Here is a 19,650-nt window from a genome sequence, read left to right as displayed (position 1 = left end):
TATCATCACCAGTTTTATTGCCAGTTTATTTTTTTTATTTTTTTTATTAAATTTAATTAATTTTAGTCATGTTTGCTGTTAAAGTTTGATTAAATTGATTAATTTGACTCATCTCTGCTTACTTTTGTCCGTCTCCTCTGCAGCCCTGTTCTCCTGGTCCTCTTGTCCAACCTTCTGGTCGGCCATCGAAGGAGGAAGATGGCGATGGTCAACCTCGGACGCCAAATCTGACCAGCCAGCCGACAAGCAAGCCGACAGGACCCAAATCGGCCCCGCTAACACCGACAAAGCTTCACCCCACCCCGTTACCCTCCTCACCAGTCCACTACCCTGGATCGTCCCTCCTCCACTCTCCAAAGCCTCAGGCTCAGGGTTCGCCCTATCGCAGCCAGAGGGCGCTGTTCTCTGCCCAAACTCAGAACCAACCACAGCCCCAGACTCAGACTGGGCCCAGTGCTTTTCCGCAGTATAATACACAGAACACTCCACCGCCACCACCACCTCCACCGCCAGCACCGCCTGTTTCCACAGCCTATTTTCCAAGCCAGAGCCCCTCACCTGCCGGACCTTTCCCTGGGTTTAAACCCTCTGTCACGCCGCCCTATCCTCCAGGCTCTCAGCCCCTGATACAGACTCTTCCCCACAGCGTGCACTATCAGAGTTCAGCTGCTCCTCCGCCGCCACCTCCTCCACCTCCACACCCGATGCCTGGCCCCACCCTGCTACACGTCAACCTGCAGCCACCTCCCATCCAGCAACATCAGCTCATAATGACAACTGCACCTCCTCCACCACCTCCCCCACAGGGTCAGACCTCCCAACAGCAGCAGCCGCCTCCCTCAGGAGGCACCCTTTTGTCACTTACCCCTCCACCACCACCTCCTCCGCCTCCTCCAGCTCCCTCTACCAACACCCCAATGCAGCCCCACCACTATCAGAACTTAGGGGGGTTTCAGCCGGCACTGATGCACCCTGGTGCTGCAGCGAACTCTTCAGTACCCCCATCCTCCTACCCCCCACCCCTTCAGCAGACCGGACTGCCTCCACCTCCCCCACCTCCTCCCCAACAGACTCAACAAGGCCAGTCTCAGGCCGCTGCCTCCCAGATGCCTTCTGGGACTCGTGGAGCTCCTGCATCCTCGACCCCCTTCCACAGCTCGGGGTACCTGAGCACAGGGTGGCACTGACCCGCCCCCTCTTGCTGCCGGTGTCTGGCAGCCCCTGAGAACTCATCGTGAGGGGGCATGTACCATACGCTGTAGATACGTTTTCTATGTACCTGTACACATGGCCAGTGGAAAAACAGCTGATTGTGGGATAAAAGGGTACTTTTTAAGAAAAACAAAAAAGACATAAAATTTTAACAAAAAAGGACAGTGAAATAAATCTTCAAGACAGACTATAAAAATAAAGATAGACGATTCTCCCCGGTGCTCATAGCCCTTTTCTCTCTGGCCTCCATGTTTGTTTTTATAATATCCTTCCTGTGATGGAGAGGAAGGATCTTTGTTCTGTGTCTTGTTTGGACTCCCGTTGTAAGGCACTTTGTTTATCAATGGACATTCCAGCCTATATCCTTCCTCTTCCTTTCCCCTTTGTCAGTTAAACATTTTACTTCCTCCTCTCACTCATCTGTTGTCATCTCTATACACCATTTATTTGTTTTAATCTAGTGGTTCATTATAGCGCAGAGAAAGCTCTTTTTGTATAGAGAAGAAGAAAAAAAGACATATTTTTTTTATTCCTCTGTCTGACAACAAATATCTGTTCACCGCTGCAGATTCAGAAGAAGAAGAAAAAAAAAAAAAAAAAAAAAAAAAGACCAGTTTCGGGGAAACCTGCCTCACTGCCACAGGAGGCCGAACTCGTTTGTGTGTGTGAGTGTGTTTCAGTGTGTGTGTGGCTGCTTAGATAAGCAAAGCGTGCGTGAGATTTCATGTAAAAACGAGTGTCTTCTGAGGTAGGCTGGGTGGTCTGGCCCACAGGTAGGACGTTAGCGGTTTATTTTTGAATATCAATGGTTATTTGTAGAAAATGTAATTTAATGTATAGGTGGTTACTCCAGCTTTCACCAAGAACAGGTTGTACATATTCGCTTTTTTTTTTTTTTTTTTTTTTTTTTTTTTTCTATGCTTGTACAATTTGCTCCCATACTGTTTATTTTTTTTTTGTTTTTTTAAATATTGTTGTAAATACAAACACTCTTCTTGGCAAAGCTGAATGTTTCTGTGACTGTAGCATTATTTTTATTTTATTCTAACCCCCTCCACCCTCCCATCCTCAACTATTCAACTTGGTCTTTTTTTTTTTCTTTTTTTTTTTTTTTTTTTTTTTAAATCATTTGTGTGTGTGAGTGTATGTTTGTGTGGAGGGGAGAGACTCACAGACACTGCACTGGTTGGCTATTTTCATGGTTCATTATAATAAATCACTGTAATGACAGTTTTACACCACTTGTCGTGACATTTGTCTGCCGGGGAACATTTGTGCCGTCGTCTTTGCTGCCGGCTGCTTTGACAAATATCCGCTCAGATTGAAATCATCCAAGGACAGCAGAAAACTGAGGCTGAGAGGTAATAATACTGCCCACCTACAGCACATTTATAATCAATATCCAAACACTGGAACATTGGAACGCAGTAGGAAATCTTTAAAGTTGGACTATAATTATAGGAATAAAAATTGATTGGGGGTTAACTGTGTGCCATTATTTTCCCCAAAATGAGTTTCCTTGTAAATTAAATTTAATTAATAATCTTTGGCAAGTTGTTTAATTGTGTAGATATGTTGAGAGTACATCCTTTTTCTGCAGCATAGAAAAAGGAACAATGTTAGAAGTGAAAATCAGAGGTGGAACAGAATTAATAGAAAATAACTTTTTTTTTTTTTTTTCTTAATTCATATTATTGTAAAATTGATATCTGCAGGTATTTAACTGCTAGTTAGACAAAAGGAAAATTTGAAGATGTTATTTAGTGCTTAAAGTGGACTTATAGAATAAAGGGAAGTAGGATTTTTCAAAATCATGCAATAGGTGCAGCCAACAAAACTCAGATGAGTTTGATTCCTGGTGACCTTGACCTCAAGGTCAAAAGTCAGGTTTTCTGAAAGTCTTGTGACTGAGATCATTCAAACGTGGCAATGTAATTCTTTTCAAATTCATACCCCAGGTGCATCTGCGTTGGCAGTGTTGTCAACTGTACCAGTACCACTGTCAACAACCATCGTGCTTAACAGTTCATACGGTGTTTAGGTTTAAAACCCTCATCTTTAAGGTTGTTATACACGGAGCAGTGAGACAAAGATCCAAACTTGTATAATAAGTATATAAATGCAGTGGGGGCGGGAAAGTCAACATCAAGCCATTATTAGCTGGTCCTGATGTTTCTAAGCAAGAAAAAAAACTTAAGACACTGAGATTTGGGGTTTATCCTTCATCTCAGGAGAAGGCGGCAGCAGCAGGGAGAATTTTATGATTTGATCCAGTAGTTGAAGCTGAATTGCGACCGCTTTCATACATATTTCAGCATGTCAGTGAGGTAGTCTGAGCTCATGTTGTGAGACCTGGAACTACAAACTCCAGCTGATCCAGAGCAGCATCTAGCTGTGTGTCTGAGTGCACTTGTTGCCAAATGCAGTGGTCCAATTGGCTTCAAATTCATCCTGCAAAATAACACAGTCTGTGTACAGCTGCATTAAGAATAGGTCTAAAGTAGAGTCCAAAATATGTGTAATGCATGAAATGCCACACATCGGTGTGGAAGAGCCTTTATAGAGTAGCTGTGCATCATTCACACTTCAAATTAATCCTTATTTTTCTTGTAGTGGGCGTTGTTGCATCACCTCTCCTCTCCCTGTAAGCTAACTTTCTTTTGATTGGCTGCCACTTGCAAATAAAAAGTGTGGGACAGGAGTAGATGACCTTACTGGCAATAATGACATTTGTCAAAAGAGTGGAAAAAATGTCTGATACTGAACATTTATAGCAGCCTAAAGCCTCCAGCAACATATATATGACCAAAAATAAGGAAAGGCACTCCCTTGAGGAAGGTCTAACGAGGATTTATTTCCACACCTAATGTTAGAGGGTGGGGATGGCTTTGTCCTCCAGAGAGTAAATGTTTATTCAGCTCAAAGTAAAGTTAAGAATAAAAGAAACTGAGCCAAGTGAGATCACATGGAGCTGAGATGTCATGAAAAGGTCACCGTATAGAGGATGGACCCTTCTGATTTAGGGCACAGTGTGGCTTTACTCTGAAGTCATCCTGCCCTTGTAGTGGTTCCAATAATAGCGACACCGTCTATATTCATACATCCATCCAATTTTGCCTTGAGTGTATAACGAGCATTACGGCCTCATGAGGCACTATAGTGATTAGGCTTTAGTCTCTGGTTGAAACAAAATAGCCAATAATGACTCATAACTTCCTCTAACAAAGAGACTAATCTTCCCTCTAAGAGGTGTACAGCCCCCTGAAGGCTGTTAGGATTCATGTGAGCAGATGGCCGTGCACATGTCTTGATTTTAATCAAGTAGCTGGTGTGCATGCCAAAAATTATATCCCCCCCCCCTTAATGATTATGATGCTGCCTCTGCCCTTCACAGTGTTTTGGAAGTGAGGGTGACAACCAGGACTCACATGTGAGTTCTCCGTTTGCTGCACATTTAGGCCTACAAGTCATTACTCATCACAAAAAAGGATATAAAAGCAGTTCTGTTATTTTCTACAACTTTGTGAAAGTTTAAGATCTTTCAACAGTTATCCATCCATTTTCTCCCACTTATCTGGGCTTGGGTCATGTGGAAAGCAGCCTAAGCAGAAAAGAACAACTTCTCCCCAGCTCATCTGGGAAGGGGGGGGGGGGGTTCCAGGCTAGCCTTCTCCAAGGAGGACATGCCTGGAAAACCTCACCTAGGAAGCATCCTGGTCTGATGCCCTAACCACCCATGCTGACTTCTTTTGATATTGAGGTGTGTACTCTAAGGCTACGTTCACACTGCAGGCGAAAGCGCATCAAATCCGATTTTTTTGACCCTATGCGACCCATATCCGATCATGGTATGACAGCGTGAACGGCACAAATCCGATATTTTCACATCCGATCCAGGTCACTTTCGTATGTGGTACTGAATCCGATACATATCCGATGTTTTAGAAAGCGACTGCTGTGTGAATGGTCAAGTCGCATTAAATCCGTCTTTTACGTCACTGACACAAGACAGACGCCAATTATCAGCGCCCGAGAAGACATCGCGAACGCTTCCTGGCCATCCAGTGTAGATGTTAGTGAATCTGTTGGGAAGACAAGGTTGGAGAAACGTGAACATTTTATTTGTACTGTATAATCTGCAGATTCTGACAGAAATCTGGAACTATCCTTTGAAGTACCGCTCCTCTAAAACAGCAATAAGGATAATTATTAGGTTATTTACATTATTATGTAAATAACAAAATAACTTAAAGCAAAAACTGGGAAACGTAAAGTCGGAAGTCTTTATATTAAGGGCCATCAGCCAAACAATATTGTTTGCTCTGGGTATAAACGGAGTGCGTTGCGTGTGACGTCTTCTTTTGCGCATGCGGGCCGCTTTGAGCGTTCACACTAGAGAACGTTTGCTGTCGCATTTTATTTGTAGTGTGAACAAGCAGACAAAAAACGTAGCCTAAGTCCCTCCTATTCTATTTCTAAGGCTGAGCCTAGCCACCCTAGCTCATTTCCACTGCTTATATCCACCTATATTAACCTCATTCTTTCAATTAGACTGCTCAGAGCGTGTCACCATAGGTGCGAGTAGGAACATGGATGAACAAACTGTAATCAAACTTAGACTTCATATTGCCAGATCTGAACACAAGCGGTGTTCTGTACTGGGTGTCTGTGCAAACCAAAGTTTGTCCATAAGAGGCATGTTCGAACATAAGGCTGTAGATAAGTGCAAGTGGCACTAGGATACCCTAGACCACAGGGCATCAATTTTGGAAGCATATCATCAGATCTGTGGCCATACGTTCTGGACCCTTGGTTGAAGAAAGGTGTTGAGCTGTCAAATGATCTGTCAAGTGGTGATGAGTTGGATCAGGTGGCGGAGGAACGCCTGGCAGAGATCTTCAACCCTCACCTTGGGCAGAACTTCATTCAGAGGAAGACTGGGGACATTGAGTCAGAACGGACCATGTTCAGGGACCCCTTCACCTCCATGAAGGTGCTGCACTGAGCTGTGGCTGCAAGGTGGTTGGTGCCTGAGCAAGACTGTCCTAGCGGGCTTGGTTAGCCTGTGGGACTTCAGAGGCAGCTGATAACTACCAAAAGGCTAACTGGAAAGCAGCTCGGGTAGTGGCTGAAGCAAAAACTCAGGTGTGTGGGGAGTTCTTACAGGCCACGGAAAAAGACTTTTGGACTGGCTTGAAGAGATTCTGGCAAACCATCACGTGTTCTAAGAAAATGTGGAGTTTTTTATTTTAAAAAATATATCTTTCATAATGTGCTGCAGGGTTGCATCTGTATAGCAACCCACATATTTAATCCTTTCTGTTATTGTCATTATTATTATTTTAAAAGTGGTATGTGGACCTTTTGGATCAGGAATGTTGATGGGTGTCCTTGAGTGGCAAGGCAAACAATCAGGACTCCTTCAGCTTGCTGTGGTAACAGTGACGTAACAGGAATTCTCGTTTCTGTTCAGAAAGTTGCAGAAGCCATAATATGCCAGCAGCATAGCAGCTCAATGTATTTTTAAAATAAGTATTTTTTTTTATTTTGATCGTCATGTTACCAAATTTATACCACCATGCAGTATTAGTATTAAATTAAGTATTTATATTACTTATTGTATTTCTATTAGCTATGATAACTGACAATGTAGTGTTATTTCCCAACATTTCCAATTTATCTATTTATTTTTGATAAGCAAATGCTAATTATACTGTTAGTGTTTTACAAGCAAGAGTATTTTTAAAATATTAATATTATAAAAGAAAAGAGGCAAAAACTATACTTGATGTATTGTCACAGTGGTTATTATAGGTTATTATAGTACAGTGAAAAAAAATCTTAAGCAACCCCTCATTTTGTTCTATCTATATAAATATTTTACTAGTGATTTACTGAAACACTTGCAAACGAAAATGGAAAAATGTAGCACACAAGGTAAAAAAAAAACAAAAACAACCCCAAACAGTTTATACAATTCTAAGAAGCTTGAAAGTCAATGTTTGCTATGACAATCTTAGTTCTTCAACACAGGCTGAACTATCTTAGCCAAGCTTTCTTGTATTTCAAGTAGTCTTCAGGAACTGTGTGCCAGGCTTCTTGAAGGTCATTCCAAGCTTTTCTTTGGATGTTGGCTGTCTTTTGTTCCATGACAGAATCCACAGTTTTGGCACTAGATGGCTTTATTTTGCCTGAATAATTCATAGGTCAGTGTGAAGAGGCTTAACCCCTTACTGCCTAGTGCACCATATTTGATACATACAGTTTTTGTGAGTTTTTAAAGACTTCTACACTATCAGAGTGTTTTTCCCCTCCAAAAACCAACTTAAACCAGCTCACATCTACTTCTACGCAGAAATAATCTGAAAATAACAATCACTTAAAAATACTTAAATATAATTTGTTTCTTATTTCCTTTAAGGTCTTCAGATTGTTTTCAGGTACTGAAATGTGGGTAAATCACACTACAGGTCATCGGCTGTATTATGAAGTGCTTCTTGATTTTACTGTATGAACATAGTAGCAATTCAATATTTAATTACCTGAACTAACAATTGAAAAAAATTCTAGGAGAAGTGAGACATACGAGCTGAGGATGGTATGCACCTACAGGTGTAATGTAAAACTGATTAATCTCCACTTATTAACTGTGTTTACTCGCTAAAGATTGTGAGAAAACCTATCATAGGGGGAGTACTTTCTTTAGGAGTGCTTTATTATGGCTTTTTACTTCACTCAGTGATCTGGAAAAAAAGGCCCGTAAAGGCACACATGCAGTGGAAAAGAAGTGCATCTTGCTCAAGTGCAAAACCTATATTTTTATTCAAGGAGAGAGAGGGAAAACAGAATAGAGTATGTGATGTCTTATGAAGCCATTTTTGTTATGAGTACCATGTTTTCCAATCTGTAAGTATTTGATAGCTGGTAAGTATGTTCATGGAAGATGATTTCTCTAAAGACATATTTAGCAGGCTACAATGTAGGTCATGGTCAGATTATAGTTCTTTATATACAGAATAAGTGCTAGTGCTTGGTCAACAGGTGTCAAGAACAGTGAGTAAATACTTACCTCAGGTCACATAATGTCAGGAGGTCACAGAAACAGGTGTAGCACTTGTTAGCAAGCCTGGCACAGAGTAAGGGCAGCAGTTTCCAGCAAACAGCATCTCTAAAAGTCCCTAATGAAGCACTTATGCAGTTGTGATCAGACAATTGCAAATGCCATCATGGGCATGAATGTCATGGTAATTTGGGTTTTTTAATGATTTACTTGAACTGCTCTTTTGCGACACTGGAAAGATTGTGCAGCATACATCTTTAATTTCTTATCTGGCCATGAAACCGTTCTCCAGACAGCATTTGGCTTGCCCATGTGAACATCTGCAAATTTCAGTCAAGGTTGAAGTTTTTGATTTTGGAGCAGGGGCTTCCTTCTTGGTCAGGATGTTTTCAGTCCATAAGGATATAGAACCTCCTTCACTGTGCACACTGATGCTGGTGTTCCAGCAGTTTCCAGTTCATTGCAGTCTTGAGCCTTGTTGCTTCCTGAGCATCCTAACCAGTTCATCTGAGGGTGGCAGTTTGCATATTTTTCCGGACTTGAAATGATGATCCTCCAGCTGTTTAAGCTTCCTGAATGACCAAAGCTACGACCAACCCAGTTGAAAATTTGTGCACTAGGCTTAAAAGCCAGGTCTGTGCCTGTTTATGTTTTAGAGAAAATCCAAAACTATTTTAAACTTGGGGATCCAGTTCTTTCTTTTTTTTTTTGGACATTCATGCCCAAGATGACTGTACGTAAACTTCTGACCAAAACTGTAAGTTATTTGTTAAACCCAATGGGTGTAGAAAAACAGATATGTAAGTTACGTTTTTCAGACGGGTATAAGTAGTTCGGCCTTCTGAGTAGGCCAAACCGGTAGCCTACCAACCTGACTCAGTGTTAAAAGGCAACTAACCTCAGCACCAAAACAAAAACACATAACCTGTTAAGTTCTTTTGTTCTTTCCATTAACACATTTATTGTAAGTTAGACTCATTTCTTCCTTTCGTTCTTTTCTTGTTGTGAGACAGCGAAGGATGACAGGAAACAAAAATAAGAAAGATACAACAATACAAAACCTATCCACAGTTCGAGTCCAGCACTTACTCCCTTTTTAGTTCCTCACAATACTGCCAGATTACAAGATACTCTATGGCACATACTGTTAATGGTACAATAAAATGACATTTCAAAATGTACAATTTAAAGTTAAGACAAAGCACAGGGACACAATCAACATACAGCTATACACAGATTATAGACTTTATATAACCAATGTTTTCGCCCTTTTAGTACACTTATATTTTACTCTGTTTTTGCACAGTCCTCACCAGTAAAAACTTCTAATTACTACCATTTGATTCTATCACATCAAACATTTAATTATAAGAAAACAGCTGTGTTCTTCCTGCTCGCTTATCCAGCCTGTCATTCTCTCCAGTCCCTCACATCTCTGCAGACAATGCTCGTGTTTAAATTAAAAGGTCAAACTGTGTCAAAGCTGGAGTCCTTTGCAGGAAGTTTGTTGACGTGATAAGAAAGAAGATCTGACAGCCTTGACCTCAAGTCTGTTAAGTCCTTATTTGTGTCGGTCAAAGTCTTGTTAATGCGTTCTGATTTAATTCGATTTGAGCGGATGCCACTCTGTGGTATTTGTCCAAACTGTGTCCTGGAGCTGATGTGCCATGTCTTTCACACTTTGTTTAATTTTTTTTTTCAGCTGAACCTCTGCACTCCTGCAATCCTCGCTTCCAGAACAGCTCAGGTGTGATGATGAACCTACCAAGACGGGCAAAGTCTTTTAAAGTATTTATCCCGCAAAAATTAGCAGTTTGAGATGCAACTGAGGACTATTTTACAGAAAGAGCTTCCAGGGAGGACAAAAGGTCTCCTAGTCTCCATAATGAGGTTGTGTGGCTTCTTCCAGACTTCCTCCTGTCCTTCTTCTTCTTTGATGTTGATTCTCCACTCATCAGTTCTGCATCCAAGCTCCAAGGTTGACTAGGAGAGGAAAGCTGGATTCTGAAGTGACTTTACATCTAGGTGGTAAGACCTGCAGACACTGAGAAAAATAATGTAGAATCAGCTGACATTAACATAGTTTGGAACCATGATGATCTTTAGCTTCCAATATTAAATGCCTTGTGGTGACTGTTGCGATAGTTTCGAGATATGTAAATAAAATTGAATAAAATCTTTCTGTCTTTAAATCCAAGAGTAGGTCTTGTGCCCACATCATCTATTTATTATAAAAAATAATTTAAGCACATGATGTGATAATGCAAGAAAACACAACAATTAAATATGGCTCTTTCTCATCAGAAGCAGTGGGTAAGAAAGCTGGAGGGTAAATGACAGGAGGGGTTGTGATTACTAATTTTTTTGTTTATTTCGTACTGGTTGGTTTCCAGTTAAGAACCATGTGGGAAGATTTGGGTGAATTCAGCCAATTCTCATGTTATAACATTATTCTGGGCTCTGCTTTACATGTATGTGTGTAGACAGTAAGTTTGTGGTGTCCAAGCCCTTAATATTTCCTATATATTGTCCATTTTGCATCAGGGTGTGCTTTACCAAATTTCTACCCAGTGAACGTGCTGTGTCCTTCCGCTTCTCAGTTAGATCCACCTCTCGCTTGTGAAGTATGGTTGCAAAAACTGCCAAGATGGTGGCAGTAAAAAACATAATGCAAGTAAAGTGAATGCTTAATGTTATTGTGGCCTCTCAGCTCTGGTGTTCATATCATGACAGAGAAGATAAACACAAGAGGAGAGAATGGAGCAACAGTTATGTGAAACGGAGGTTGGAGAACAGGGTTCATGTGAGTCTATACATCTCATTTTAGGAAAATCTGCTTTAAACTGATGTACAAAATAGTTTTTTTAAAAAAAATTATGTATGTAAAATACATTAAATCTTATCAATAGTTCATATATTCATCAGATTATGAGACCATATCTTCCCCCTGTGAGTGAGCTTATAATGGGTCAGCTACAAATTACAGAATAAGTCCTCTCCGTGAATCGCTACCTTATCGTGGTGGAGGGATTTGTGTGTCCCAGGGATCCCAGGGGCTATGTTGTCTGGGGGCTTTTGACCCCTGGTAGGGTCTTCCATGGCAAAATGGTTCTGGGTGAGGGACCAGACAAAGAGCGATTCAGAAGACCCTTATGAAGAAAACATCGAGGGAACAGTTTACCCTGCCTGGGATAGGGTTACCGGGGCCCCGCCCTGGAGCCAGGCCATAGTCCATGGGGCCCGGCCGGGCACAGCCCGAAGAGGGGACATGGGCCCATCTTCCCGCAGGCCCACCACCCGCAGGAGGCGCCATAGGGGTTGGGTGCATTGTGTGCTGGGCGACGGCCAGGAGCGGAGGCCTTGGTGGACTGATCCCTGGCTGCCAAGACTGGCAATCGGGACATGGAATGTCACCTCTTTGGTGGGGAAGGAGCCTGAGTTAGTGCGTGAGGTTGAGAGGTACCGGCTAATTATAGTCGGGCTCACCTTTACGCATGGCTTGGGCTCTGGAACCAGTCTCCTGGAGAGGGGCTGGACTCTGTCTCAGTCTGGAGTTGCCCCTGGTGAGAGGCGGCGGGCTGGGGTGGGTATTCTAATATCCCCTTGGCTTGCTGCCGGTACGTTGGGGTTTTTCCCGGTGGATGAGAGGGTTTGTTCCCTGCGCCTTAGGGTGGGGGAACGGGTCCTGACTGTCATCTGCACTTATGCGCCGAGTGGCAGTTCAGAGTACCCAGCCTTCTTAGAGTCCCTGGGTGGGGTGCTGGAAGGTGCTCCACCTGGAGACTCTGTTGTCCTGCTGGGAGACTTCAATGCTCACGTGGGTAACGACAGCGAGACCTGGAGGGGCGTGATTGGGAAGAACGGCCTCCCTGATCTGAACCCGAGCAGTGTTTTGTTATTGGACTTTTGTGCAAATCACAGTTTGGCCATAACGAACACCTTGTTCGAACATAAGAGTGCCCATAACGGTCCATAATTGCTATAGGCCCTTACAACCGTTGCAAGAGCTTGGTTTGCATTGCCGGCAATAAGTCGGACTCGTTCCCGGTGGGTGCTCCTCCACATCGAAAGGAGCCAGCTGAGGTGGTTCGGGCATCTGACAAGGATGCCTCCTGGGCGCCTCCTGGGTGAGGTGTTCCGGGCATGTCCCACTGGGAGGAGGCCCCGGGGCAGACCCAGGACACGCTGGAGAGATTATATCTCTTGGCTGGCCTGGGAACTCCTTGGTGTTCCCCCGGATAAGCTGAAGGAGGAGGTGGCTGGGGAGAGGGAGGTCTGGGCTTCTCTGCTTAGGCTGCTGCCCCCGCGACCCGGCCCCAGATAAAGCGGATGAAGATGGATGAATGGATGGAAGTCAGAATCTTTTCCTAACATAAGATTTGAATTGTAAAAATTTGATTCTTTTTGGCCTTTGAATATTTTAAGGACTCATTTTGCAGTATTTATTTAGACCCTTCATACTTAGATCAAATTTTTTTTTTGGGGGGGGGGGGGGGGGGGGCAAAAAATACAGTGGGGCAAAAAAAGTATTTAGTCAGCCACCGATTGTGCAAGTTCCCCCACTTAAAATGATGACAGAGGTCAGTAATTTGCACCAGAGGTACACTTCAACTGTGAGAGACAGAATGTGAAAAAAAATCCATGAATTCACATGGTAGGATTTGTAAAGAATTTATTCGTAAATTAGGGTGGAAAATAAGTATTTGGTCACCTCAAACATGGAAAATCTCTGGCTCTCACAGACCTGTAACGTCTTCTGTAAGAAGCTTTTCTGTCCCCCACTCGTTACCTGTATGAATGGCACCTGTTTGAACCCATCATCTGTATAAAAGACACCTGTCCACAGCCGCAAACAGTCAGACTCCAAACTCCGCCATGGCCAAGACCAAAGAGCTTTCGAAGGACACCAGGAAAAGTATTGTAGACCTGCACCAGACTGGGAAGAGTGAATCTACAATAGGCAAGCAGCTTGGTGTGAAAAAATCAACTGTGGGAGCAATCATCAGAAAATGGAAGACATACAAGACCACTGATAATCTCCCACGATCTGGGGCTCCACGCAAGATCTCATCCCGTGGGGTCAAAATGATCATGAGAACGGTGAGCAAAGATCCCAGAACCACACGGGGGGACCTGGTGAATGACCTGCAGAGAGCTGGGACCAAAGTAACAAAGGTCACCATCAGTAACACACTACAACGGCAGGGAATCAAATCCCGCAGTGCCAGACGTGTTCTGCTGCTGAAGCCAGTGCATGTCCAGGCCCGTCTGAAGTTTGCCAGAGAGCACATGGATGATACAGCAGAGGATTGGGAGAATGTCATGTGGTCAGATGAAACCAAAGTAGAACTTTTTGGTATAAACTCAACTCGTCGTGTTTGGAGGACGGAGAATACTGAGTTGCATCCCAAGAACACCATACCTACTGTGAAGCATGGTGGTGGAAACATCATGCTATGGGGCTGTTTTTCTGCCAAGGGGACAGGACGACTGATCCGTGTTAAGGACAGAATGAATGGGGCCATGTATCGTGAGATTTTGAGCCAAAACCTCCTTCCATCAGTGAGAACTTTGAAGACGAAACGAGGCTGGGTCTTCCAACATGACAATGATCCAAAACACACCGCCCGGGCAACAAAGGAGTGGCTCCGTAAGAAGCATTTGAAAGTCCTGGAGTGGCCTAGCCAGTCTCCAGACCTCAACCCCATAGAAAATCTGTGGCGGGAGTTGAAAGTCCGTGTTGCTCGGCAACAGCCCCAAAACATCACTGCTCTCGAGAAGATCTGCATGGAGGAATGGGCCAAAATACCAGCTACTGTGTGTGCAAACCTGGTAAAGACCTATAGTAAACGTTTGACCTCTGTTATTGCCAACAAAGGTTATGTTACAAAGTATTGAGTTGTATTTTTGTTATTGACCAAATACTTATTTTCCACCCTGATTTACGAATAAATTCTTTACAAATCCTACCATGTGGATTCATGGATTTTTTTTTCCACATTCTGTCTCTCACAGTTGAAGTGTACCTCTGGTGCAAATTACTGACCTCTGTCATCATTTTAGGTGGGGGAACTTGCACAATCGGTGGCTGACTAAATACTTTTTTGCCCCACTGTACCTCAGAAATTGCAACAAACTATAATCTGTATGTTATTTTTATCTTTATATAAATGCATAATATGCAGTTTAGACTATATGCACACATAAAGATACTCAGGTAAATGCCCCATGTTACATACTAAGGTTTAAAGAGCTTCATAAACTTATTACAAGACTTATTCTTATACGAAAGAACAGACAGACTGATTATTTTCAACTGTTTTCTTTCATCTCTATTTTACAGATTTTATGCATGCTTCACATTTTGGTTTAAATAGAAGCTGACGTGACATTGTTAAAACACACATCATTTCTCATCGTTTCTCTATTGACTTAGATTACTAAATGTGGCTTAACTCACAGTTAGTGTGGCCGTATAGTGGTATGATAAAAAGCACCTGTGCTCGCCTGCAGTCTGAGAGTGTTGCCTGAGTTTAATTGCTGATTGTCTGCACCTGACAAGGGGTGGATAACAGCATGCCTGAGGTTGGCAAACTCTGGTGTCCTGGATTTAATGTTAATATTTGGCTCATATGCTGCAACATAAAATGGAGACAGACACCAGCATTTTTAGAAATGTTATTTTATGAGTCGAAAAAAAAGTTGATTTTTTAAGATTTTTATAGATAAACACTATAATATACAGTCCTGTACAAAGTCTTGAGTTGCCTCAAAATTGTTGTAATTTTTTAAAAAGTGGTTCTGAGCAATAGTTCTCCAAGCTTTCTGAAGGTCTTTCAAAGTTTTCAGTCCAGTGATTGTACCTGACCATTTTCAGTGGAAAGTCTTTTTTTGTTGTTGGTTGAAACACTCAGCATTGACTTATAAAGAATGAAGAAGCTTCTTCAGTTCAGAACTGAAGAAGCTCAGAACTGAAGAAGCTTCTTGGATGAGAGGTGAAAGGTGTTCACTAAACTTGAAGAAGTCCAGTTGTTTTCTTTCCAAGCTCCATATGCATACCAGGATAGAAAAACACACACAATGAAACACTTATTGGCCTCCCCAGAACCCAGACCTACATTGCTGAAGCAGTGTGGGATTATCTGGACAGAAAACAGAAGAAAGGGCAGCCAACATTCCAACAAGAGCTTTGAGTGTCCTTCATAAAGCTTCGAGAGCTACTTAAAGAAATTACAAGAAAGCATGGCTTCAGGCTGTGTTGAAGAAAAAAGGCAGTAACACCAAATATTGACTTTCAAGCTCATTAGAGTTGTACAAACTCCACTTTTGCCTTATATACTCAGTTTCCATGCATGTCTGCACATTGTTCAATAAGTTGCTGTAGAACCTAAAGAAGTGAAGGGTTGCTCACAATACTGCACATTTCTGAATGGATATATGAGAGGTATACGCCCCATCATCTTATTCAATTAAGAGTGCAAGCTGGGGCACTCTTAACCTAACCAATGCCTATCTTTGAACTCTGTAAGGAAGCTAGAGTACCCATGGGTATGGCCCCAGTTGACCAGTAGATTCAAACCAAGGACTTTCTCTATGTGAGGAAACAAAGCTAACTGTCTCACTGTGCTGCCCCAGCAGGAGACATATCGGGGCTAAATACAGGTCAGGCAAGTGTCTGGGCATGCTCCTGATCCAGAAAGACCTTCCATGATCTGGCGCTGTGGGTGTGGGCACAGTCATGGGTAAGGTTTTGCCACAAGAATGGCAGAAGTACAGTTTGAAGTGCCTCATCTCAGCACCTCTATCCAATCACATTTCCACCAAGAACAGTCAGCTCAGAGATGGTGTTCTCATGGATGTACAAGGCTTCAGCAAGAGCCGATGACAGAGTCGTGTACACTGTTCTTTTAGTGCTCTGACACCACTGGCCTGGGAATACAGCACACTGAATCAGTTCTGAGTTGTACAAGTGAGTTCATTTGTGCTCGTTAAGCAAAATTACCAATCCCATCACTGACTAAAACCAATAAACCAGAACCGAAAACTACTCAGATAATCTGTTTGGGTGTTCTAAGAGATTAAAATTAGATACTGAGCAATGGATTTAAAACAAAAACATAAAACTCACCTCTCTTTTTTCAGTATACTATATTTCAAATGACTACATATGAGAAGCCAGCATCAGGCATGCCGTTATCCACACCTTAGGCAATCAGCAGTTAAACACCAAAAACACCAAACGCTCTCACACTATTACTGTAAGGTAAGTAGGGGTTGCAGAGGGGGGTAATGCGAGAGTTTGAACATAACGTGACAGACTGTCAAAAATATATTATTGCTTTATTATTAATAGATTATCATTTCTTATTGCTTGTGGCGACGGTGGTGGTGGTGGTTGTAGCTTAAAAAGTAAGACTGCTACCTTTCATGAGCTGCGGCCACTGTGTGCACTTCAATCAACTGCTTTAAACTTTCAGCCGCTTTAAACTTTAAAGCGGCCGATCGAGGAGATTGAGGTGTCTTTAAAGTTTAAAGGCACAGTCAATAGGCGAACTGACTCATGAGGAGAGAGGGACCACAGCCAGAAAATGAAGTCAGTAAATTAACTGAGTAATACAGCAACACATCTGCTGTTTCTAGACAGCTTTCTAACATTAGCCAGTACAGGCTCAAAAAACCCCAAGTTTATTGACTAATTTTATTACTCAGGAATTCAGGTATTGATTTGTAAGAGAGGCAGAATGCTTTAAAGTTCATAGTCTCACTTTAATTGCCACGAAAACCTTTATTTCACCTCAATCAGTAAATTTGGCTTTTAGGTTTTAGTGGGCTTAACAAGGAGAAAAAAGGGTGGGATAAAATGTTTTTGTAATGAGGAAAGACATTATTATTTTTATTTGAATGATAAGAGATTGTTCTTGTGCTCTACAATGACACACTTACCTGTGTGTGTGTTGCTGCAATGGCTTCAGCAGACGTTATATGGCGTTATTACCGCTCTCTGTGGGGGTGGAAGAAGAAAGGGATGTGACTGGAAAGTATGAAGAAGTTGTCATAACCAGCAGGCGGCAGTATTGCATAATATTCCTGCCCCTACAGAATCAAACATCATACAATTAGCCCACCTCCCCCTCCTCTGATTTCCTCAGGTTTCAAACTTGGACAGGTGTCACAATCTATCCTCCTGAGTGACAGGATAAGAAAAACATCTCATTTACACTTCATCTGCTGTTTGATGAATCCCCCATTTTCACTTTGGGGATCATATTTCATCTACATTTGCCTCTCTCCCTCTCTCATTGTCCTCCTCGCCTCATTATCCCTCTCCCTCTGTCTTGTCCTCACTCTCCGGTCTCTAGGTTGATAATGGCTTCTTCCTCTCAGTCACTTTGCTTATATGAGCTAACAGGCAACTGTGTCCCGGCTGATAGGGTGGCTGTGATTCATTTAGACAGGCTGGCAGCAAGCTGTGTAAACAGCCATTAGTAATTCATGACTCTGTCCAGCATCCCCAGGCTTCAATTAACCCTTGCTATTGGTGCATTCTTCCATTCAGTTGCCCGTCTTTCTCTTTCTGCCCATCTCCGATTGCTTTTCATCTCTGTCCTCCTTCATCTGCATTCCTGCCTCCTTCCAGCCTCCTCGCGGTTTTAAATCATCCTCTTTGGGTTCGAGCGTAGTTGTCATTGAGCCCAGTCAAAGAAAGAAAAATCTCACTGGTAACAGGAGCAAACAAAACCAGCCGAGCAGGTGGTGTATAACGTCCCGTCTAATGTATGCAAATTAAGAGCTCGTGCATGTGAAATCATGCAAGCAAATAAAAGGCATTTTCTTTATTTAAAGCTGCTGCTGGGATGTGGGGAAACATGATGTCTTTGATGTGAGAAGAAAGGCCAGTTAAGCAGAAAAACACAGCAAAAGAAGTGAGGACTGAAGTCATAGGTTTAATGTCTCCAGGCTTGACAAAACAAACAAAATGCTTTGACTTCACCTGAGACTTTGAATACTTATGAAACATCCCCCAGGCCAGAAGTGGGATAAAATCTTGGTGGGACCTGCTGCTTATTCTCTTAGTCCAGCAGTCAAATTGATTTTTTAATAAGTTCAGTAGCACCTCTTTTGTTTTGCTTTGAAAACAGCCCGGATCTCATTTCAGGTATAATTGCACTGCAGCCGTTATTTGTTTGCTGTATACCCAACTGCCTCAATTACTATAAAATGGGTTTGGAAAGTAATAAAGATATTTATTTATTTATTCTTAGAAATTGCATTTGCAATGACGACACAAATCTGACGAACAACGGGTAACGACTTTCTGCAGGGCTTAGATGTTCAATCACAGGAAAACTTTTCCAGCTTATTTTTGAGCAGGTTGTATAAGTGTGCCTAACAACAAGTGTTTTGATGTGATTGACTGATTCATCTGAACCGTATTACCAGCAGGCTCATATTATCAGCCAATATTACCGATTTGTCAATTTATTGGCCTCTGCATTTATATGAAAATGTAAAAAATAAAGAGACAGGAGAAACACCCTTTAACCACGTTATGAGTGTTGATGTTGCATAGTTTATCCACCAGAGGGCACTCTGCAGCTTCCCTGTTTGAATCATTTATTTGAATAAATAACTACACATAGCAAATATTAGAGAAATTTGATTGTGTTTTTGTTTGTCTGAAAGAAAATGTAATCGGCTGACATACTGGAATGTTGGTTTTGGTATCGGTATACACATCGATATCAGTCTTAAAAATTCTACCATACCATAGGTATATATATAATTTATATTGTTAAACCTCTCTGCACCCCTTATCGTCTTTGCAGACACTTCAGGTGTTGCCTAGGCTTAATTGCTAATTGACCACACCTGGTGAGGTGCAGATAACGTAATTTCTTGAAATATTACCATAAAACACCATAAAAACTGCCCCAAAGAGGAAGCGTGTGCAGGTGTCTTCTTACTGTCTCCTAGCAGCTCCTCAGACATCAGACTGTCCTGGCGGTTTCCTAAGACGAAGGCCAGAAAGGAGAGGATGAGAGCATCCAGGATGCCCATGATGGCCAGGATGTAGGCCCAGCGCACCGAGCAGGCGCCTAGTGTGTACTTATCCGTCTGTTCGCCACACATCCTTTTCACCTCGTCGCTGTCCCAGCCATCTGGGTAGATCATGCAGCCCAGAATCAGACACGTACCTGGAGCAGGAGGACACAGTGACAGACAAGCGATATTAGATGTCAGTGTTACACATTGCTGTGTAGTAATACATGTTATTCAGTGTACACTGTGGTCTGGGGAGGTGATGTAGGGCTTTATGCACATTTTAACCTTTAGGTATAGTAAATAAGCTGCATAAACTGACCTTTAAGCTGGGAAAT

General features: G+C 42.4%; 2 protein-coding genes across 9 annotated transcripts in view; one reads left to right on the top strand and one right to left on the bottom strand.

Moving 5' to 3' along the window:
• Nucleotides 1-2,448, top strand: part of kmt2e (lysine (K)-specific methyltransferase 2E) — a 30,067-nt gene extending 27,619 nt beyond the window's left edge. For all 8 annotated transcript variants that reach the window (XM_040035496.1, XM_040035499.1, XM_040035497.1 and 5 more), the window contains one exon: nucleotides 144-2,448. In XM_040035496.1, coding sequence (XP_039891430.1) covers nucleotides 144-1,187 — 1,044 coding nt within the window. In that variant the 3' untranslated portion in view covers nucleotides 1,188-2,448. The remainder of the gene's footprint in view (nucleotides 1-143) is intronic.
• A 7,766-nt stretch (nucleotides 2,449-10,214) lies between these two features.
• lhfpl3 (LHFPL tetraspan subfamily member 3) overlaps nucleotides 10,215-19,650 on the bottom strand; it is a 57,006-nt gene continuing 47,570 nt past the window's right edge. The window contains exons 2-4 of the mRNA XM_040035490.1: nucleotides 19,237-19,467; nucleotides 17,216-17,273; nucleotides 10,215-10,316 (exon numbers count right to left, since the gene is read on the bottom strand). Of these exons, the coding sequence (XP_039891424.1) occupies nucleotides 17,251-17,273; nucleotides 19,237-19,467 (254 nt within the window). The 3' untranslated portion in view covers nucleotides 10,215-10,316; nucleotides 17,216-17,250. The remainder of the gene's footprint in view (nucleotides 10,317-17,215; nucleotides 17,274-19,236; nucleotides 19,468-19,650) is intronic.

This window comes from Simochromis diagramma, unplaced genomic scaffold (genome assembly GCF_900408965.1).
Source record: "Simochromis diagramma unplaced genomic scaffold, fSimDia1.1 OVJJ01000816.1, whole genome shotgun sequence".
Taxonomy (NCBI): Eukaryota; Metazoa; Chordata; class Actinopteri; order Cichliformes; family Cichlidae; genus Simochromis; species Simochromis diagramma.
Note: the sequence above shows the minus strand (reverse complement) of the source record. Positions and strands in the feature narration are given on the sequence as shown.